Genomic DNA, 24,580 nt, shown 5'->3' with positions numbered 1-24,580 from the left:
ACGGTTTGATTCCTGAGTAAGGAAGATTCACTGGAGAAGGGATAGGCTACCCACTCCAGTATTCTTGGGCTTCCCTGTTGGTTCAGATGGTAAAGAATCCATCTCAATCTGGGAGACCTGGGTTCGATGCCTGGGCTGGGAAGATCCCATGGAGAAGGGAACAGCTACCCACTTCAGAATTCCATGGACTATATAGTCCATGGGGTTGCCACGAGTTGGACATGATTGAGCAACTAAGGAAGCCCCAACCCAGAGTGGGAAAGACAATGGAGAGCAGGACCAGTCACCAAAAGAGGCTGACCTTGGAGGGTCTTGGTGTGGTCCACAGCAGAGGTGAGGCCAGGGGAGTACCTGGAGGCATTCTCTTCCTTCACCCCTACAAATAGAACTGGGTGTCTGCCTGCCCTGTGGAAACCAGGGATTATCCTCTGGACAGGTTGATAGAGACAGCCTCTGGGATCAGGAAAATGTGGTCCAAAGTAAGAATGGAATGATGCCCAAGGTAGAAAACATGGAATTGAATGTGACATCCAGACCCCACGTCCAAGTGGTGCTTAATGAACTAGGCTGTCACTCTTTAGGCGGGAGATTTGGTCATGTTTTCTGGGAGAAAGCCCAAGAGGACACCCTTTCCTATGCCAACAATGTCGGGGTGCTCTCAAAGTGGGGGACTATCTGCCTTTGTTGTTGTTCAGTCACTAAGTCGTGTCTGTCTCTTTGCAACCCCATGAACTGCAGTATGCCAGGCTTCTCTATCACCAACCCCTGGAGCTTGTTCAAACTCATGTCCATTGAGTCAGTGATGCCACCTGACCGTCTTGTCCTCTGTCGTCCCCTTCTCCTCCTGCCTTCAATCTTTCCCAGCACCAGGGTCTTTTCCAATGAGTTGGCTCTTTGTATCAGGTGGCCGAAGCACTGGACTAATCATCTGGAAATGAAGGCCACTGCTCATCTTGCCACACACACATCCACAACTCTCCCATTAGCTTTAAAAAAGTAATTTACTGATATGATAGTCACATAACAAAATGAACTGCATCAAAATAAACAGTCTGGTGGCAACACGAACCTTCTTCTTCTACTTAATCCCACAACATGTCCATCGCTCCAAAGTAAGCCCCCTTACCTGTACTAATTAAGCACTTTCTTCCCATTCACTCCTTTTCCTAGCCCCTGGCAACCACTGATCTGCACTCTGTCTCCATGGGTTTACTTATTCTGGATCCTTAATATAAATGAAATCACACATCACCCTTTGTGTCCACAGTCTCTTATGCAGCACGTTTTGAATGTTCACCCCTGTTGTCACGTGTATCAGAATTTTGTTCATTTTTATGGTTGAATAATATTCCATTGCAGGTATCCTTCACAATCCAAGTTGACTTCGGATGCTCAGTCTTAAGAAATATCAACTGGTAATCACCATACATAAGACAAAAGAGAGAAACCCCAAAAAGTAGAAGAATGGAAATCAGAGGAAACAATACAATTCAGAGAACACAATAAAACTCATAAAAAAGCAATAACTCATATATCCTGAGCAATTAAACATACACAAGTATGTTGAATACTTGCTAACAGTTTAGTAAAGTATGTATTCAGCACTTTTATTACTTTGCATAATCAACATGGTAAAAAATACCTTTTTTTATGGTATAGCTCATGGCCCTCATTCTAACACTGCTGTTATAGTCTCTGTTTCTACACAAGAAAAATCATAAGTAATAACGGTAATAATCATATGAAATAATAGTTGTAATCATAATAAACATATAATTCCACATCCTGATTTTTCCATTTAAAAGTATATATTGAGCATGCTTCCATGTTGCTACATAATCTTCATATTCATTACTGGAAAATTCTGTATTGTACCTAATCATACAGATATACCATAAATCACAGACCACTGTTATTCCATTTTCCAAGCAATGTTTCTCATAATCTCTATGAAAATTGTTACTATGCACATAATAAGATCAAATAAATCTAAGAGATATGAGATCCTTCCTTGAAGAGTAAACCAAATTAGGACTAAAGTATACTGCCCTGACTTTGATGGGTCTGCAAGATAGGAGGGCAAGTTGGTCAATGGTTTCCCTGTACAAGAGAAAGAGGAGCCCTGCGGAGGAGCCTGGTTTCAAAGAAGAAGGAGCTGGGGAGCCCAGAATGGACCAATAATGCTTGAGCTCCCGAGAGGGACAGAGCTGGTACAACAGCTCTTTTCCAAGTACAACAGCCGGTGAATAGCACATGGCCTGTTTCACCGAGTATCCATGAGCTGTTGGGGGCACATGGCCGTACTCTTTTGGGATCCATGTATCTCAATGGGAGATGAGATTTTCCGGCTCCCAGGAAGAACACAGAGCACCATCTCTGTTCTAGGGGCCCAAAGATGAACAGCAGCCTCAGCATCCGCACCTACACCTCGTCCCTGGGGAGGGGGCCTCTGAGGGTTTCAGGGGAGGGGGTGTCAGCTGCAGGTGGCCCCTGTCACAGCCTCAGCCCTGCAGCGTCTTCCGTAGCTGCTGGGAACAGACACCTCAGCGGAGACCTGCAGCCAGAGAACTGTGGACACCTCAGCGTGGTTCAAGCCACCCTCCAGCAATTCCCCCGAATAATTAGGGAAACCTTTAGGAGGCTGTCTAGCGGTTGGAATAGAATTTTAAAAAAAGAAGGAAAATCACTGCTGCTAATTAATGTTAATTTTTCCTCTGTTTAGGGTAGCCTTAGGGAAGATGAATTGTACTTTGCAATCTTTACATTTGGGGAAAGGTACCCGATACTATGCGTATATCCTCTGACTGCCTTGAAACATTTCACATAAAAGATGAAATAGGGTGAAAGTAAACACATGATTCAATGGGAGGAGGAAAATATGGGGAATTTAGATTAAGTATTCTCAGAGAAACATTGGCTATTAGAATGACCACAGGCATATTGAACTTCTTTGAAAAAGAAAACTCTCAAGGGCTGTTTGGGACTATCTGGATATGTTTAAAAACAGTTCTAAGGTCTCATGACTTCAGTAAAGAATTTTATATGAATAAGCTTCCAAAAAGTAAGGCTTCCCAAAGACAGATGCTCTGGAACTGCTGGTTTTCTTGGCCTAAGGGAAGGTTACCAGTGTTCAACTTTCAGGCTGGAAGCCTGAATTCGTTTATTTTATGGCTAAGATACTTTATACTAATACAACAATATCTGCATCTAATTTGCATCTAATTTGCATGTTGTAGATAAGAAAAAAATCAAGCATGATACACAGACTAGTCCCAAGGGTGGAAGGTTTTCCCCAAGTATATTGTATTAAAAACATGTGGACTTTCTTCTTTCAAACAGAATGTATTCCAAAGCATTAGAATGACTGAATTAGGATGTTTCTACTTGCAAGCAACAGAAAGAGAACGTGGAACAAAGTAAGTGGAAGGATCCTGGGGTGGTTCCTCACAGAGTGAAAGGGAGTTGAGGCTGTGCACGGCAACAGTGGAGCTGGTCGATCCGCCGTGGGCATGACTGACCCCGTCTTGTATAGCATCTTTGCTTGGTACTTTGGTTCCTTTCTTTCTCGGATAAAGATGGCCTTCCTCCACAAGGAAGGCAGCAGTAGGTCCTTCCAGAATAATATCGTCCCAGATCTGTTTGCTTGTTTGAAAAACCCTGAAAAGGGCTTGGATTGGTTGGTTTGGGTCATCTTCCTCCACCAGTCATTGTGGCCAAGGAGATGGTGTCCTACCCTTGACCCAGTTCTGAGCCTGTAGACCAACCAGAAAGCGGAACAGCACAGATGGGGCCATTAGAACAATAACTCTGAACCAGGCTGTTTCTCCATTTGTGACTGCAAGAACAGAGATGAATAAAATCTCATCACCCTCAAAGGAACAGTTTTGAATGAGCATTCTATTCTGGTTTGTCCATTCACAGATACATTTTACTATACAATATTATCTTAGATCCCCTTAAAAAATGCACAGTTTTGAAATCTAGCTGAAGAAATGGACCTAAAAATATAGAAACAATGCTCATCTCTTGGGGACTTTTGAGGTCAAGCCCTACCGGAAAGATAGCTTCTATTCCTGAAATGCCTTAAGAAATGAGACATAACCCTATGTCTCTGATGGTTTGGAATATCAACTGGTATAAAACATCAAACACTATCAATATGTTACTTTAAATGTCTATACTTCTCAAAGAGAGTTTCACCTAAGTGCCTTTCAGGTATAGGTCTGATTCAGGTATAGAGCTGCATTTCCTTTCATTGGTTTGTTCAGCAGCACGTTGAGAGCCTCTGTAGACCAGGACCACTCCAGGCATTGCAGAATTGCAATAAACAGATCAAAGCTCCCTGCCTTGTGGAACCAGTAAAACGCGTGGAATCTAAAATAGGACACAAACGAACCTATCTACAAAACCGAAATAGACTCATGGACACAGAGGGCAGGCTTGTGGTTGCCACTGCGGAGGGTGCTGGAAGAGGGGTGAAGTGGGAGGCTGGGGTTAGCAGATGTAAGCTTTTATATCTAGAATGGACAAATAACAAAGTCCTACTGTGTGTAGCACAGGGAACTATATTCAGTATCTTATGAGAAACCACAATGAAAAAGAATATTAAAAGAGAATGTATATATTAAAAAATATATATATACATATATATATATATATATATATATATATAGGAGGAGGAAATGGCAACCCATTTCAGTATCTTTGCCTGGAGAATCCCGTGGACAGAGGGGCATAGTGGACTATAGTCCCTGGGGTCGCAAAGGGTCAGACACAACTAAAGCTCTTAGCATGCACATGCACACACACACATATAACTGAATCACTTTACAGCAGAAATTAATACAACATTGTCAGTCAACTATATTTCAACTTTAAAAAATTGGGAATGCAAGGGGAAAACCCCCAGGATAATAATTAGGTAGATGTTCCAAATGATCAAAAAAAATTGTTTAAGAATTATTCTAATTCTTTATAACATGAAACAAAATTCGTATTGTATGGCAAGACAAGAAAAGTTTAAACATCAAAATGTTCTCTGCCCTTTGACCTTTCTTCCTCCACTGTGCATTGTTAATCTGTGTTTTGAATCAACCAAACCTTTCCCATCGGGAGAAATGTTGCTCAACCATAAAGAGCAAAATTCTCCTAGCATCAACAAGACAACTTAAAAAAAAAAAAATTACTTATTTGGCTGCATCAGGTCTTAACTGCAGCACTCAGGATCTTTATCGCAGTGCTCAGACTCTCTAGTTGTGGTGCACACGGGGCTCAGTAGCTCTGCGTCTGGGACCTTAATTTCCCAACCAAGGATGGAACCCCCATCCTCTGCACTGCAAGGCAGGTTCTTAACCACCAGACCACTAGTGAAGTCCCTAAGACAATGTCTTAAAGACAGCATTCCTTCTTGGTATTGTAAGGGGCCATAATGACACTTAGATCTGAATTGTGTACCTTTCAATAATACATCATTTAATGTACAGCCCTCTGCCTCAAAAAACTGATACAACTGTACCTTGACTTCTAATGGGCAGAACAGTTAAGACTCTTTTTGACCCCATGGACTGTAGCCCACCAGTCTCTTCTGTTCATGGGATTTTCCATTCAAGAATACTGGAGTGGGTTGCCAGTCCCTTCTCCAGGGGATCTTCCCGACCCAGGGATCAAACCCAGGCCTCCTGCATTGCAGGTGGATTCTTTACCATCAGAGTCACCGGGGAATCATCCCCACAACAGTTCTCAGAGATTTCTGAGATGCTCTTCCCAGTTTATAATTCTCAAATTTGACTTGAATAAAATTTTCCAGTTCTTTCTTAGATTGACTGATCAAAAGTTCTTCGACAACAGTCACTGTATCTTATGAAAATTCATAGTTAACATAATATTTATAGTAGCCAAGTAGGCTGCAGCAAGAAACTGAAGGACTTGGGAAAACAAGACCTTAATAATTATTTTATTAAAATGATGGAATAAAATATTGTAATAACAAAGATTTTTGCTTATCAATACTTTGGATAAACAACTAGGTTTGGCCAAATTTTTTCCTATCCTCAAACAAAGGAACCTGGGAATTATTAACTGATATAGGAACAGCCATTATGTAGCCTTTATTTTCTTTTATTCGTGCATGCATGCATGTTCAGTTGCTTCTGACTCTTTGCAGCCCTATGGACTGTAGCCCACCCGACTCCTTTGCCCATGGGATTCTCCAGGCAAGAATACTGGAGTGGGTTGCCATGCCCTCCTCTAGGGGATCTTCCTGACCCAGGGATCAAACCCATGTTTCTTGTGGCTCCGGCACTGGCAGGCAGGTTCTTTACCACTAGTGCCACGTAAATACATAAAAACTTCCATCTTTGTAGGAAATAGACATTATAAAATGAGAGATAAACTTTCATTTTTGCCAAAAAAAAAACCTTTTATGGTTTTATTTTTCTTATTTGGAACGTTCTGCTTTAACCTTATTATTCTTTTCATTCGTCTTGTGTGTCTTTATTCTGCATCCCTGTATTTTCAGTTATTTTTTTTTTTACGACTTAAAAGTTTATGAATTTACCACTAAGTAAAATTTTGGCTGAAGCACATCAGTGATCTTATGTTCTAATTATGCTGTAATTGTTTTCCTTCTTGGTTCCACAGTTACTTGGCTAGGTGCTTTTTTATTTCTCAGTGGGATGTGGTACCCTTGGATCTTTTTTTTTTGAGGAACTTACTTTTATTTTTCTTTGTGCCTTAATACAGTATATGGTCAATTTTTTAAATCACTGTTTATAGGCTAAAAGGCAATCTATTCTCTGTTTTTGAAGATACAATGTTTAAAATATATTTCTATTGACTTAACCGTTTATTTCTTCTTGTCTACCTCACCTATCAAATTAAAAGCAGAGTGACAAAGCCTTCTACAATCGTTCTGTTCACAGCCTTTGCATTTATAAGCTATTTTAATAGTATGCATTTAGAATGTAAAGAATTTTAACTGTTATATTTTCACTGTGATATATTCCTTTTGTCACATATAAGATGTTTGTTACCCATAAAAAGTGCGTTTATGGGAATTCCCTGGAAGTCCAGTAGTTAAGCTCTGCAATCTCACTGCTAAGGGCCCATGTTCAATCCCTGACTGGGAAACAAAAATCCCACAAGTCATGTGGCTGGGCCAAGGAAAAAAAAAATGGTGTACTTATGATAATTATTGATGTATATCTTTTCATCTAGCTTGTTTCCATTTTCACTTCTAGTCTTTTCCACCTATGACTTCATCATTCTTGTCCTAATTTTATTTCTCATTATCCTGGTAAATATATTTAATTACCATATTCAGGGATGTATCAGGTGTCTTCCCTTGTGGCTCAGCTGGGAAAAGAATCCATCTGCAATGTGGGAGACCTGGGTTCGATTCCTGGGTTGGGAAGATCCCCTGGACAAGGGAACAGCTACCCACTCCAGTATTCTGGCCTGGAGAATTCCATGGACTGTATAGTCTATTTGCTCACAAAGAATCGGACACAACTGAGCGACTTTCACTTTCATATCAGGTGTCAGGGTTTCCAAATTTTTGCCCCTATATGAATGTTTCCTATTACTTTCCAAATTCAATGGCCTAAGCCCTGGGTGTTCTTTGGAAGGAATGATGCTAAAGCTGAAACTCCAGTACTTTGGCCACCTCATGTGGACACTTGACTCATTGGAAAAGACTCTGATGCTGGGAGGGATTGGGGGCAGGAGGAGAAGGGGACGACAGAGGATGAGATGGCTGGATGGCATCACCGACTCGATGGACATGAGTTTGAGTGAACTCCGGGAGATGGTGATGGACAGGGGGGCCTGGCGTGCTGCAATTCATGGGGTCTCAAAGAGTCAGACACGACTGAGCGACTGAACTGAAGAAAACATATCAGAATCTCCAAACCTCACGTTTCTCTAGAAATTCCAATTTGATGCTTTGAGGTCATGTTCCTCACCCCATCAGCCAAGCATCTCTGCTAAGGCAGGGCTGTGTGCCTGGGTGTACACGTACTGATTCTATCCCTAGTGTACAAGGGGCAGGTTAAAGTGGGAGAACTTAGAATTTAGCATCATTGACAAGGTTAGGCTGAGACCCATTAAGCTGTGCTTTTGCATGAGTAACCCGACTTTCTAATCTGTGGTACCCATCGAGCCTGGGCCAGGGCCATCTCTGTGGCTGGTCTGGATGCTCTGGGATTGGCAGCCCTCGCAGAGCCACATGCGTTGGAAGAGGGAGTTCTCTAAACAAACAGCGGTGCTGTTACTAGAAGTGGAGGCGGGAAGGCCAAGCAGCCAGAAGCCACACGAGCCCAACACGGGCAGGCTGACGGGAAGGAGGCTTCACGAGACTGAGTGTGGATGCCCCGTGGGACATCTTCAGGGGACCCCACAAGAGATTTTAGCTTCCGTGACTTAAATTTTAGGCACTGAAATGAGGTCACTGTCTTGCTCGTATGCTTCATTTTCTCCCCCTAATCTTTATTTAGCTTGGATGACATCTATCAATTGTATAGAACATGAATGTGGTATTTTTTTTTTTCCTAAAGTGTTAGTTGCTCAGTCGTGTCCAACTCTGCGACACCATGGACGGTAGCTTACCAGGCTCCTCTATCCATGGGGATTCGCCAGGCAAGAATACTGGCCTAGGCAGCCATTTCCTTCTCCAGAGGATCTTCCTGACCCAGGGGTCAAACCCAGGTCTCTTGCATTGCAGGCAGGTTCTTTTACCACTGAGTCACCAGGGAAGCCCTGAAGGAACTGGATAATTGGAGCTATAGAAGATTACATTGTACATTCATGTTGTCACATGGAGCAGACTTTATCCTGAAGCTGGGAGTAGTATGGAGTCGGGAATTCCTTTAACATCTTTTTAGTGTCTTCGCATTTCTATTTTCTTATTTTTAAAATATGGAACAACAGTTTGTTTCATGTTAAAAAAAAAGTGTATTTGAGACAATTATGAAGATGTACATGTACGCCACATGCCACAGACTGAGTTTAACATGAACTGTAAGCTGTTTATTTTGGAGGGAAGGGGTCATTTACTGGTGGGCACTGCAGGGCTAACTGGAGGAGGGAAGCAGAGTCAAAGAAAATAATTTTAAAATAGCTAAGGGAAAATTCTTACAATAACAAATGAATTTTAAAAATAGTATTAAAAAGGATACCAATGGCAATAAAACAAGTAACTTCAATTGAAATCATAAATAATATCAACTAAAAGAATAAGTGCAACTAAAAGATGTTCTAAAAAAAACCATGATCGGCCAAGACGTGGATGACCAGCTCACATTCTCTGTTCTGCTGGACTGGCCACGTGAGCACAAAGCTCCCTGCAAAGAAGCTCGGAGACTCGGTGGAGAGTGAAGGACAAAGCCAAGGTTCATACTGAGTTTTGGTGCCCTCAACTCAGAATGTCCTGAACTGTCATTCAAATGGATTCCCTAAATCTTCCAAACTTCTCACTGACAAGTACATCTTTTCCTGTCTTATATGGTACAGGTATTTCTACTTTTAAACCAAGGACAGGGCTTTATTTTCACCCCTAACAAACACTTTGCTTCTTTATTTTAGCCCCTGCTCTCCAGAATCTGTTCCAATGTGCCTTTACTTTCCTCCAAGTTGCTGGCAGTTTGCAAATGTCACTTTCCATATCCTCCTCCAAATATTTGATAAAAAGAAACAACACAACTTTTAAATTGCAGTTTTAAAGTAACATATACATTTGCAATCATTAAAAAAAGTCCATTTTTTCCCCAGTGTTCATAAAGTAGGGAAAACATTATATGATGTTATTTTTCTGCTTTTTGGAGGAGGAAGGCAGGGATCTTTCCACTGGAACTGGTGAGGAGCAGCTCTTCTGGGGTAAATGGGAGGGAAGGCAGCCCTTGGGGACAGGGCTGGGGGTGAGGGCTCTGCAAAGGGGTCCCTGACGCTGCTGTGAGGCCCCTCTGAGCTATGGTGAAGGGCAGGAAAGATACAGATGGAGACAAGGGACCCTGAGAAAGCCCCCAGCAAGGAGGCTTCCTCCTTTCGTAGCTGTTAATGTTGTTTTTCTTTTTAGCTGCATCATAATATAAAGGATGTGGAAAAAAATATTTGCTTTGCAACATCAGGGCCAAAACCAAAAGAAAACAAAAGCCTGGTGATTTTGTAACAAAAGACAGGCGGAGGATGTCCATGTCCCGAAAAAGGAAGCAAGGGAGCAAGGACGATCCTGCCTCGCTACATGCAGGAGAAAAAGTGAGTTCCCCTTACTACATCACCTTGTTGGAATGAGACGGAAGAAAAGGAAAAACATTCCAGAAGTTTTACCAACATACAACCATCTTAGCCATAAAGAACGAAACCAAATACAGTAAAGTTGAAAAATCAACATTTCTGAACATTTCACTTTCATTCAGATTTAATTAACAAGTTACTAGGACTCTTTCACTCTTCCACAAAAGTTTTTTAACTAAATGGAAAAAAAAGACGCACGCTGAAGACAATCTGATTTTTGCTTTATTGAATAGTGTCCTACATCCAGTATTTACAGACATAATTGAATGAAATTTATAAGCCTACATGGGGACTATTTTTAAAAATGAATCTGAAACACTCAATGGAAATGATCAATTCATATGTGTGAATACAATAATTAATTCATGATTTTTCAGCCAATATCCAAGTCGGTTCATTTCATAAAAACTCTATTTTCAAGAAGAAGGAATATAAAAAAATTCAGAAAAATATTTCCATATCCAGTCATAATCTTCCAGTTTTTCTGCAAAAGAAATCAATAACAATTATAGACATTCTGGCCACCGTGAATTAAACACAGATTTTCTCAATTACACGACTACTTTCTTTAAGGTCACTTTTAATTTTTAGCATAGAAGAGCAGTCTTATCATAATTTTATGAAAGGTCTACACTTTTTTTTTAGGTTTAAAAAGAAACACACACTCAAATTTAAAATCAGCACCTAAATATTACTTTAAAAATTGCGACAAGGCACAGAGCTGCACGTTATTATCAGAACCGTCCACAATGGAAGGTCCACAGAAGGAACAAGATGTACATGAAAGTGAGGAAGTCCTCCACCCAGACCTGAGCGAGACTGCTGACGCCCGGTGCGCTCACAGACATGAGGATCAGAAACACAGCGTCTACCGTGTGCCTCTGCACGGCTGAGAGAATTCCGCGGCACGGAAACTGCTCGCCCTACTGACGCCTATGACAGCAGCCTCAGAATGTGCTAGTTGCTTAGTCGTGTCCGACTCTTTGCGACCCCACGGACTGTAGCCCTCCGGGCTCCTCTGTCCTTGGGATTCTCCAGGCAAGAATACTAGAGCGGGTAGCCATTCCCTTCCCCAGGATCCTCAGAATAGAACTACAAAAAAAGGTGGGGATCCCAGTGGCAGAGAAGGCATTATTTTCTCTATATGCCCACATGTAAAGGTATCTCTTTCTCTGGTTTGAGGTGAGCTGATTTACTGCCCACACACAGAATTTAAGAATCATAGTATTTTCTAATCTTTAAATATATGGGCTTTATTATAGGAAGCCCATTCTCACTTTTCCTTTCAAAGATCATGGCTCTTCAAAATGTATTAATAATATTATTATTTGGACAACCTAGATATTAATTTGTAAAGCATTTAATCCCTAGCTACACATTTTGAACCATTTCAAAAATGCTGCTGCTGCTGCTGCTGCTAAGTCACTTCAGTCGTGTCCGACTCTGTGCGGCCCCATAGATGGCAGCCCACCAGGCTCCTCCATCCCTGGGATTCTCCAGGCAAGAACACTGGATGCTAGAGACCAGATAAATCAGTGTATCATTGATAGCACCTTCTGTATTAAAACCCTGAAAACTAACTTATAAGTTTTTCATTTTTTGCTAGAATAACACTGCTGGAGGGACAGAAAAGCATGACCTAGAAAATCACAATGAATAAACATCATGCATTATCCCCCATTTTAAAACATTCACTAGCCAAGAAAGGTTCTGGAAATGGTAGTGGTACTGGATTTTTCTCTCTCTTTTTTTTAAGCAACAGTTTCCCTTATACATAATAAATAGGTTTCCTGCTCAACAAACCTATCTTTCAAGATAATATAAAGGCAAATTTCAGAATGCTATGGCTCACACCATATAGTTTAAACAGCTGGGGTCCAAATGAATGGTGCTTAAAGTTATCTTTATATAACACAAATTACTTCTATTCACAAATGGTTTAAATTGCTGATAAAAATATACAGAAATGATGGTAAAAGTCGGAAAAACGAGGTAAGGTATATTTAGAGTCATGGCAGATGGCATGTTCATCCCATAATTATTCAATGGTAACATATGAATATATCTTTTCTAGAAATCAGATAATGCATATGCTTGATATGTTCCTATTAAATAAAATATAAACATACTATCATAAGTTGATTTTTTTTTCTGAAATCCATACTTTGTTCTGGAAGTTGCCATTTATGAAAAGACAACACAGTGATAACAGCTGTTTCTTGGTCAACCGGACATGAATGTCAGGGACATTCATTAGCTTTCTTAAAACACAGGGCAGACTTACCCGTGGTCAATAGTTGATCATTTTTCGAAGGGCATCATAGCACTTCCACTTGTCTGGGATGTAGAACGGTTCAAAAATGTGAGGGAATGGTGTGTCGTACCCACACACCCTTGATATAGGAGCTTCCAGGTTCAGGAAACATTCTTCCTGCAGAAGAATCCAGATGGTTGACTTCAAGAACTTCTTATTCACAGAAATGAAACATTTCGCTTCCAAATACAATGGCATTAAAATAGTTATGTATATTATAATGCGAAAAAGGCAGGTGAAAAAAGGAGGTAACACACAGTATGTTTAGCCTTATCCAAGTTTTACTGAAGATATGTTTTCATATATGTATGTGCATTTTATGCCTACATACATATCTGTTGCTTAAGACAAAATGTGATCATATCTAACAGGTTGTTCTACAAATATAAATGTAATGTATGACAAAATCATGACAAATGCTCATAGTAAACTCTGCAGCTTGAAATGAGTGATGGCATGTGTCTTCTCTTGTTTCTTGCATTTTTCAAATTTTATACACCATAAACATGTTACTTTCATAAGTATGCATGTGTGCTAAGTTGCTTCAATCATGTCCAACTCTTTGCAACCCAGTGGACCATAGTGCACATCAATAAAAAAGCAAATTAATTAACTTAAAAAAATGTAAGATCTCAATCACAGGAAACCTGTAGAAAGTTATCTTCAAGAAAAAAAATTATTCAAGTGACAAATTCAAACTTAAAAATAAAATTTTTAGAGAGTTAAAAAAAAACTAAAAAGAGATACATGATTAGACTATTCTTAGGAAAATGAAATTACCATTCACAGCTATTACCTGAAATCAAACCTTTGGTTTTTAGGTATCCACTTTCTACACTGCTTTGTGTCACAAATGCCTTGAAAAGGTCTACATTTTCTTCTATTTCACTAACTGTATTTTTACATTTTCACTTGAGCAGAAAGCTTTGAATGAAGTAGTGCTGATGCGCTGTCCCTATCTCCTGTATATATTTCGTCCAGTGACAAGGGCATCCGGGCAGACAGGGTCAGCTCCCTTACACTCTCCCTGCACCCCAAAACCACTGCAACTTAAAGCATCAAACACCATCATATGACATTGCTTATAGGTAGAATCTAAAAAGAAGTGATACAAATGAACTTACAAAACAGAAAGAGATTCACAGACAGAAAATGAACTCATGGTTGCCAGGGAGAAAGGATACTTAAGGACTTTGGGAAGGTTATGTACACACTGGTATATTTAACATGGAGAAGGAACAAAGCTCTATTGTATAGCACATGGAACTCTGCTCCATGTTATGTGCCCACCTAGACAGGAGGTGGTTTGGGGAGAATGGATACATGTATATGTATGGCTGAGTCCCTTCACTGTTCACCCAAAAGTGTCCCAGCTTGTTAATGGGCTATACCCCAATACAAAACATTTTTGGTGTTAAAAAAATTAAAATAAATGTTTTTAAAAAAGCATCAAACAACAAATCATGTTGGCTTTTCCAACAGAAAATCCTCATCAATAACTTGAGAACATTGCAGACATAGGGTTTGAAGAATCACCTAAGAAATTCCACTACTAATAGGCTCAAAAGAGATGACAGACTGGGTAGACTGCTTCTTGACTGAAATAAGTAATTTTAAAGGGATTTAATTGTCAACTTGGGATTAACTCAGTTTATTACTTTAGTTGACATGAGCTGTTTTTCTACCTCCCCTGAATACTACATTCTTCATAAACAAACTATCCATTGGGTACTGCAAAACACAGAAAAGCCAGGGCAAAGCATTTCACTTAAATACCCTTGATTTTACACCTGTTATAAAATATTATTCTTTCAAATTAGTTCCCTGGAAAGCTGGTTTATGATAAAATGATGCTCCAATGTTTGTGAAAACCACTCTTTTTAGCAGAAAGACAAACATCACCAAACTTTTTTTTTTTTTTTTTCAAACAATGCTTCTAATTCTGCAGGATTGTAAGAATCACTCTATAGGAATACATCTACATGTTTTCAGGGGCATAGAAAAAGGTCTGTGAGGTCGCCCTTGAACTGTGAACAGTGGTCACCCTTGGAGGTTAGGAGTGACAAGGAGGGGACAACAGACCCCATATGTACATTATACGTACGGCTGAAGCTTTTATGACACAGTATTACTTTTGTGGGCTTTCCAGGGGGCACAGGGGTAAAGAATCCACATGCCAAGCAGGAGACACAGGTTTGATCCCTGGGTCAGGAAGATCCCCTGGAGAAGGGAATGGGAATCCACTCCAGTATTCTTGACTGAGAAATCCCATGGACAGAGGTGCCTGGTGGCTACAGTCCACAGGGTTGCAAACAGTCGGACACAATTTAGCAACTGAGTGATTACTTTTGTAATTAACTGGCACTGATACAAAAGAGTAAAAAGAAGAATCATTTTATGAGAATAAAAGTTCCCATTTTATGGTACACAAATTTGTGATTTTACACATAGCATTTTCTTAATTTGGAAACAATTACTGTTAGGTATGTGGAATTAAATGATTATAAAGGACTATATATAAATATATAAGATATAAAAATCACAGAAGGTAATTCAAGAATATATGATTCAGTTTTATAAAGGTGTGTGTGTGTGTGCGTGTGCTACTCACTTCAGTTGTGTCCAAGTCTTTGTGATGCCATGGACTGTAGCCCACCAGGTTCCTCTGTCCATGGGAGTCTCCAGGCAAGAGTACTGGAATGGGTTGCCGTGCCCTGTTCCGGGGGATCTTTCCCAACCCAGGGATCAAATCCAAGTTTCTTATATCTCCTGCATTGGCAAGAGGATTCTTTACCACTAGCGCCACCTTTATAAAGATATATCTTAACTGATGGAAACAGTATGAAATTTTAAAGCTTTGCTAACTAAAGTACATTAAAGAGGCATATCTCTTCTACGGACTTGTGTTAAAACTTCCTTTTAAAGAGACTGGAAATAAGATGTTTGGGTCAAGCTGCTATACAGTTACTTCCCACTGAACTAGTTCACATACAAATGATTTATATGTGACTATATGTTTTTCTGGTCAACGATCAAAATAAGCATTCTTTTTCAAGCTCAGTTTATTTTCCATATTGAAGCTGTACACACATACGCAGAAAAAGAATATTTGAAACTCACTGGCAGATGTGTAGATCAATGGGCCAGATTAATCCCACACAAAGTATATCTCTCTTCATTAAATACATTATGACACCGTAACTATAGCAACCATAAGCTCTGAATTTTCAAGATACTCTGCTGCTGCCGCTGCTGCTAAGTCGCTTCAGTCATGTCCGACTCTGTGCGACCCCATAGGTGGCAGCCCACCAGGCTCCCCGTCCCTGGGATTCTCCAAGCAAGAACACTGGAGTGGGTTGCCATTTCCTTCTCCAATGCATGAAAGTGAAAAGTGAAAGTGAAGTCGCTCAGTTGTGTCCGACTCCTAGCGACCCCATGGACTGCAGCCCACCAGGCTCCTCTGTCCATGGGATTTTCCAGGCAAGAGTACTGGAGTGGGGTGCCATTGCCTTCTCCGCAAGATACTCTAGATTCATCATATTCTTCTTTTCCATAAGTACACTCATACTTTTCAAACTGTAATGATTTTTTTATTCCAAAATAGTAATCCGCATAATATTAGGAATGAATAATTCCCTAACTCGCGGGGCTGTCGAGAGGATTACAGGTCGTTTCCATGACTGGGGCTAAGATGAGAAGTACCAGTTTCTGGTCTCTCTTCCTGGAGAGCCTGTATGTGGACTGGCTCAACTGACGCGGAACAATGACAGATGGGATGGTGAGGTTCCAAAGCAGATCACAGTGGAACAGGTAACCAGGGGCAACAGAAGAGAGCCCAGGCAGGTGCCAAGAGAAACTTTCCTCCAGCTAGTCACGATCCAAAGTTTCACCTTGGATCCGGTGAAAAGGATGAAAGCAAGCCCTAATGTTATCAGGTAGTTAACACTTGCATATACTGTGCTTGTGGGATGTGCTTTCACATAAATACTCAGATGCTTTGAGAAAAACAGACATTTCTTCCAGAAGACCCTTGCATGAAACTCCAGTACGTGGTATTTGAATTTACTTCTGAATATGTCTTTCTGTAAGTATGAAAATTTTCTTTCCAAAATACGTTAACCATAACAATGGTAACAAGTACTTCTGATGTAAATGAGTTCTATCTTATCTCATTTAAACATTTCAACAAACCTATGAGGCCGGTGTGATATTCCATTTCACAGATGAGCAGACTAGGTGAAGGAACTTGCCCAAGGTTGCAGAGCTACATCCAGAGCCAAGACAGGATTCAAACCTGACTACCTTCATTCTGCAGATTTTGAGGCACAACTACTGAGAACAGCAACAACAGGAAAACGAATAAATGAATAAACAGGAGGCAGGCTGGGATTAAAGTTTCACAAGAGAGCCTTAAGAGGGTTAGATTCCGTCTAAGAAACTTGTCTCATACATAAAGGAAGGCAGAGGTTAAGACACGTGAAAAAGCTAACTAAGCATGACGGTAACACACGCAGCAAAAAACACACGGTCCTGGGAAGCAGAAAACTCCTAGGCTATCCTAAATGATTTTAAAAAGCATAACTCAAATTATTTATATACTAGCCATCTGGGTTGCTATGCATGTTATAACCAGAAAAGGAAGCAAACCGTGTGAAATAACAGTTTCAAATCATAAAAGTCGTAGCTGCAGGCAAGGGCATTTCTTTATCTGCCTATCTTCTGTATCAAAACAAAATAAAAATTTAAGTATTTTTGCAGAAATTGCAGAGGACAGAGATTCTGTAAATTTTTAAGGCAAATAAAAATTAATAAAATAGGATTCATGGTTGTCTTAAGATAAAATATTGATAGGTTTTAAAAATTAAATGTACTTAATAGTAACTATATTAATACTGTATTGCATCTTTGCAAGTTGCTAAGAGAGTAGATCTTAATAGTCCTCATCACACAAAAAATTGAGTATTGCATTTATTCATATATTTTTCATAAATATAACACAGGTTACATGCTATTATATGTGCATGTAAATACATGTATGTTACGGCTTTCATGAGATCGCTCAAAATGTCTCAATATTAACCTCACTTCCCCATGAAAGTTTTATGGACATCCAGCCATAAATTCTCCCGTCACCGTGTCACAGCGGTTACATCACTGAAATCAGTCTCAGGCATTCCACACTGTAGCTGTGGGCACTCCCAACAAATCTTTTTGTTGTTTTCATGGCAAGGCTATACAATATAATTGATACAGCATGTAATTTGGAACTCTATCTGAAGGGAATCTTTGTTCTACTAGGATTTAATCTTCTAAGGCTCTGTTTACTCAACAGCAAAAGTATTAAAAATTCTGTCCCTGTTGTTTTTATACTCTGCTGTTACCTTGCCTCTTTGCCTCCCTAGCTTGGGCAGCAGCCTATGAGAAGTACCTGCTTTGCATGCCTGACTCAGCACAGTGCTCAATAATTGTAGGGGTTTGTTGTTTTTTTTCCTCCTTCTAGTTTTACTGAGATATGATAGACGTACAGCACTGTATAAGTTTAAGGTGTACTGCATAGTGATTTGACTTAGGTACATCATGAAATGATTATCCCAGTAAGTTTAGTGAATATCCATCATCTCATCTAGACACAAACTTGACAAAATAGGGAAAAAAAAACCTTTTCCTTGAGAGAGAACTCTTCGGATTAACTCTTAACAGCTTTCATGTATAACAAACAGCAGTGTTGTTTATAGTTGTATTTATCATGTTGGTCATGGCATCCCTAGTATTTAATTATTTTAAAACTGGAAGTTTGTGTCTTCTGACCACCTTCATTCAATTCCCCCACCGGCCCATCCTCCTGCCCTGGTAACCACAAATCTGATCTCTTTTTCTGTAAGTTTGTTTTTGAAGTACAATTGACCTAATAATTGCTAGGTTTTGTTCTCCTCTTAAAAATTTTCGAGTGATAATAAACACAAGGTATCAGAAATAGCTCAAATCATCATTGAAGATAAAGAGTCGGGTACACAGAACCGTCAAACAGATCGAGATGTAATATCCATCATAGCTTAGTGACCGATAGCTACCATTTATTGGACACTTACTAAGCCTTAAAAAATGTAAGAAAATACCAAAACAAGTTTCAGTGCTCTATGAGGAAGGAGGGTGGGGACCACTGAGGTTACTGAAGGAGCCAGGCTGCACCCAGTGAAAGACAGGATCTGGTGCTGCCCCCTGGTGGGGAGCAGGGAGCCTACACCCTGTCAGTTCCTGGGCCTAGGAGGACAGATTAAGCGTGGCCAGATGACGGGCTAAGTCAGAAACTCTGGAAATGGTTGAAAAATCCCCCCGCACCCCGCAGAAGAACGTAATTTTCAAGCATTACTGTAGAAAAGCAGCCTGTCAGCCAGGTACTGGAAGGTTCCATGTGAAAATGTGCCCAACAGATAAAGTGAATGTAATCAAGGCACAAACACTTTAAAAAACAGTCAAGAATAAAGACCGTATAATATCATTTGATTTATTTTTAAAGCAATCGTTTGGCTTTCAGTTTTTTTAATTCAAGGCAATTTCAGACTCACATTTCTTTCTAAGAGCAACCTTGGAATAATTTTTATTCAGTCCTTCTAATGACAGAAAGCTGGATATGGCCCACTGTGTAAGACTACAAAGTATCTTGAGCCGGAAAGTTGTGAAGTTCAAAGTGTGATAAGAAAAATTTAGGTCTTGCATACGTTTCTACTTTCTTACAGCTGATTACAGAATGAAGAGTTCCTTTCACTTTCCTGAAAAACTATTCAATCAATTTTCCTAAACATTTAATGGAAAGATAGACATGCAGGTCACTGCAATGAGAAACATATCCAAGTCAAAGTACGTTGCCTGCAGGGCTATCTCATAAATCTGGATATTATGTTCTTCCTTGGAATATGAGAAGCAGTATTCCACAATTTAATGTCAAGCAACCATTGACAAAATTGATTTTTAAATGACTTTAAGGTCCAGGTTACATCACATAAACATTTAGTCACCACAACACATTTAAACAAGGAGAACATATTTTGTTTCTAAGAGCGGGTTGGGGTGAGGGTAAAATAAGCTATACATGTGAAAAGTACTGAACAAGACATATAGATCATAGAGTTATCATTTCTTCTCTAGGGAAAACATTAAGAAATAGCTTTAAGTGTTTTGTGAAGTTTTAAACCTAAATTCCAATACTATTTAGTCCCTGTTAGTTTAATTATTAGCAATAATGTTTATGTGATGTAACCTGGACCTTAAAGTCATTTAAAAATCAGTTTTCTCAATGGTTACTTGAAATTAAATTAAGGATACTTTCTTCTAAATGCAATACATTGTCTAGGGATCATAATGAGCAGCACAAGAGTTAAACTAAAAAAAAATGAGAAAAACTAAATTAATATACCAAAATGAGACATATTTGATAGCTTAGAAGTCCATGAACTTAGAGACTTACGTGTTGGCTTTAGGTTGATTAGTTCTAGTTATTTATATAAGGTGAGACATCACCTGGCTTCCAAATACTATCATAGAATATTTGTTATTAATACATGTAGATTTAATCTACCATGAAAATATGCCCATAGTCAAGACAGTTTCAGCAGCAGAGAAAAAAATGATGCTGGTGTCTTGAATGACAAATGAGTCACAGAAACCTGTGAAGGTACTATGCCAGCGACTGCAAGTTAATTTCACTCCTGGATTAAATAAATACAACTTTACTAACACGAAATGAAGTAGGTTTCATTTAAGTTAATGATTTAAACAGAAAGTATCACATTTTTAAAACGGAGCTTAAAATATACATTTTATGTCTATACCAATTTTCTGTACAGACCTATGAAATAGACTTGTGAAATTTATTCTTCACAGACAGCAGAGTCCCTAATCTACCTCCAAACTAACAGGATGCTTCCCATTAATACAGCTTTTTTATTTTACTTTTCTAATACTATGCACATGAGATGCATTCAACAAACACTGGTTGATATGATGTCTCTCACTTTTAACACACAGTTGAACCAATATAACTAAATAAGACAGTATATGAATAATATAATTTCATCCAGATTTCTATAGCACCTAAAACATTACACTCAATCCCAATTATTTCAGCAAAGCTTTCATTTAAAATCACAACCTTAACTATATTAAAAGCTAAGATCTTTATTAACTTTATTAGAACACCTTCAATGTCTGCTGACTTTAATAATAACAAAGAATGGAACTGAATTCTAAATTAGGATATGCACTGAAATTCAAACTCCATTTTTCAAATGGAAGCTTCTTTTCTGAAGTTAGACAAAAATATAATTTCTGATTTAAACTGGATACAGTCTAGCTACCTAACACAAGGTTGAATGATATTAAGATATATATAGAAATGATTCATGGTTAAAATTCAATAGCTCTATTAGAATATAAAAATGTTAATATAAAGTTATCTATGAATCTCAGTGCATTAACTCTATATTATTGTAGAAACTGAGGTAGAGCAATTTTTAAAATAAAAATTTAACATTAAAATCAATAATTTGTTATATAATAGAAACTGCCTTTTTTCCCTCCAAATGATACTTTTGTAAATTTCACTATTTTAAAATAGGAAAGAAGTGAAAGCAAGTGAAAACTTTCTATAATTTATAATCTTATCTGAATTCACTTTTTAAAAAAGTACACAGTGGTCATTTTGGCCCAGCGACTATACCAAATATTTCACAAATATTAAGTCCTTTTAATCTTTCATAAACACTAAATTAGCAATCACAAAGGTAAAACTTGGCATCCCATCCAAACCACTTTGGTTTGGTTCTGTTTTCAGACTTTCCCCCAGATATACTCTTAAGCTATGACCTGAAGCAGCCTCACCATTTATAATAATTTCTTCATTAAATCTTCCTGCAACACAGTCTATTGATTTGCTGCAATCCATCTTCAATGATGTTCTGAGGTTTAAAAAGTTAGAAGTCTAAATTCTTTTGAGATATACTATGGGCAAATTTGGACATTTACTATGTACTGTGGCTACACCGCTTTTGTTAAAACACTTTACATTCAATAGAGAGAGGGGAAAAAAAAAAAGGCAATGCTCTCAAGTTTCCACAGACGCTAAAGCTTCTCAAATTTTATAGTTCAAAATTCTTCCTATAGAAGAAAGCATCCACACAGCAGCAAAGTTTGAAAGTGGAATTTCCCTAGAATGTGAATGCATAATGATAAACATAAGCGACTAGCAGCAATGGGTCGTCTCATGAACAAATCGTCCTCTGTAAGGTAGGACTTTTGCTTTGCTTGGCACTGGGAAATTTAAATTACTCTTGTAAAGCAACTTTTGATGATCCTACAAAGCGTTCAATTTTTCTGCTTGTTTTGCAACAAAATTCTTTGTATAGCATTCTCACTCCACCAAATGGTGCTCGGCAGGCAGAAATCAATTCTGGCTAAAGTGACCTGAGGATTCTTTTGTTTCGTGACGTAGAAAATCTATTCTTTTCAAATCTGGGGGAATCGAACCTGCACTCAGAAAATTTCTAGTAGGATCTGTCAGGGTTCCAATTTTGCAACCTGTTTTTTAAGTTTCAACACTAATGATAAAATGAAACTACTAAAATAGAGTGATTTCTGCCTATTTGACACCATCTTTCTAAAAAGTTTAAGAAGCTGGATTTAAAATAAAAAGGAGGGGTTCTAAAATATTTGCTATCTTAAAAATGATACTGTTTTGTTATAATGCATTCTTCTTTACTGCTTTTTTTTATTCTTCATGTTAAATTTCTACTTTATGTTTTAGTTTATGTTTAAAAGAATGCTAAAACAACTTGCTAAATGTAAATAAAAAGTTAAGGAAAAGGGGAAAATCAACTTTATCTACATAATGCCAAAAGAGATGTGTCAATGTTTCCACTGAAATTAAAGCTTCTTTTTTTTTTAAAGTTAATCTTAGGTGTCATACCAACACAGCCTTTAAGGTTGGTTTTGCTGAATGAATAAATCAGAGCAAGTTATTTTTCAGCAGTTTAATTCTGTTCACCAGATCACTGCGATTTTAATAAGAAAAGCACAAAAACAAATGTTTTAGGCTACCATCAATTATTAGGGAGATTTTTTTCCCCAAACTTGTTAATTGGATCCCAGTTGTAGTAGCATTCTCAAGCTTTGAGTAATTGAATAAATTAACCAAGCAAACAAGTTTTGGGAAGGAGTCTCTGACCTGAGTAAAGAAAAAGGCTTGTAAGAGCACTCATTATTGATATGCAGATAACTTTTGCCAACTGATGAGTTTAATCTATTCATCAAGTAAATCTAGCCATTGTAATTATGGTCTGGAACCAATAAAAACATCATACAGAATCCAAAATACATTTTCCTATTTACTGTGTTTGCATATGTATGTTTCTACCTTTAAAGTTGGTTAATATTTCTTACAAAGAAGTTTTCCTGGTTGAAAGTCTATGTATTTGCATACAGTTAGAATTTCAAGAATCCAGAGCTATTTGAGAATTAGGGGGATAATACACATGCCCTCCTTTTCTACTTCAAATTCTGTATAAACTGCATGCTGATTCTCACACAATCTGTGTTGCATGCTCAGAGTGGATCAATTTCTAATGAGCCTGATTAAACCACAGATATAACAGTGAAAGGTGTAGTTAGTGGCGGAGACCTGCTTCTGGTTACTTTTAGAGTTAAGCACAAAAATTTAATATTAGAAATGCCCAGAGACACTGTTCACTAATGCATTTTTGATGAACTACATTTATACATTTCCTATAAATGGGTGATATTCACATATTTTATCTGGAATATAACCAGAGCATTTACTTGCTGTGTTTTAATTTCCTTATTTGAATCTGAGCTGTATAAAACTTCAGTCAGGTCCCTCAACTAGGCACCACGCTAAAGCACACAGCACTGATCCCCCAAAGAGATCACAGGAGAGTCCCTATTTGTCACATAGCACAGGTAACAATGCACGCAAGCCCACACAAACACAAACAAGTAATTTTATCTTTAGTCAACACATGATGGATATCCTAAGAAGCAACACGGAGGCTACAGGGAAGAAATGTTGTTTGCTGACATGTCCTCTCGGTCAGGAAAAGGAGCATGTAACGTGTGGGCAGAGCACAGAAAAAGCCAGAGATTCACCAAATAGAAACCAAGAGATAGTCTTTAATAATAAACAAGTGTAATTATGTAATCCTTTCAACAATCTAGGTGGCAGTAGCAAGTGAGGCGCTAAGGCTGGCGAAGGTTAAGTGAGGTAAACGAGGTCACGTAAGTGCACGCAAGCTCTGGTGGTATCTGAACCAGCTGGCGTGCTTACCCTTGGGTGCAGCTGCAAAAGACTTTAAAAGTGGGCGAGAGAGTCTTGCTTGGATACAAGGAAAATGTGTAGCCAGTGCTGCCATTATACCTGGGAAACAGAAACTGGTGGAATTATCGTCTTGTTTATGTCAAATTTGATCAAGATTTTTTTTTCAATTTTAATAAAAAGCTTAGCAGTTTAGGGCCTTTGTGGGGGTGGGGGGAGATGTGAAATAGATGGATTTCTTAGAGTTACAGAAAGACAAGCTCAGATGTATGTTTTGAATGTTTTAGAGACTCACAGGGGCAGTGGGGACCAGACTGGAACTTGTTTCTAGTTAATTGTCAGCAGCTTGCTTGAGTTTAGGGCACAAGCTGCCACTTTGGGGTTCTGAAGCTGATCCTACATTCTTAGGAAAAACTGAATGTTCAGTCCACGGTAGGCTATACGTCTAAAGTTTCTTCTTTCAAAAGTTCCAAAAAATACACGTATCATTAAAGTGCTTCACCAGGAAATTAAATTTTCTTGCTTTCATTTATTTTCTTATCGCTGACAGCGTCTAGATGAACTTAAGGTAACTAAGTCATTGGATAAAGAATGCGACGGCTTCTTGATGGATTGCGAAAACCGTTTCAGTAAACATAGGCTACAAATTGTATCCT

General features: G+C 38.7%; 1 protein-coding gene across 2 annotated transcripts in view; it reads right to left on the bottom strand.

The window, feature by feature from the left end:
- Positions 1-12,571: 12,571 nt before the first annotated feature.
- BCKDHB (branched chain keto acid dehydrogenase E1 subunit beta) overlaps positions 12,572-24,580 on the bottom strand; it is a 267,754-nt gene continuing 255,745 nt past the window's right edge. For both annotated transcript variants that reach the window (XM_055534873.1, XM_055534874.1), the window contains one exon: positions 12,572-12,718. In XM_055534873.1, the coding sequence (XP_055390848.1) occupies positions 12,578-12,718 (141 nt within the window). In that variant the 3' untranslated portion in view covers positions 12,572-12,577. The remainder of the gene's footprint in view (positions 12,719-24,580) is intronic.

This window comes from Bubalus kerabau, chromosome 9 (assembly GCF_029407905.1).
Source record: "Bubalus kerabau isolate K-KA32 ecotype Philippines breed swamp buffalo chromosome 9, PCC_UOA_SB_1v2, whole genome shotgun sequence".
Classification (NCBI taxonomy): domain Eukaryota; kingdom Metazoa; phylum Chordata; class Mammalia; order Artiodactyla; family Bovidae; genus Bubalus; species Bubalus kerabau.
This window is presented reverse-complemented; position numbering and strand designations above follow the sequence as displayed.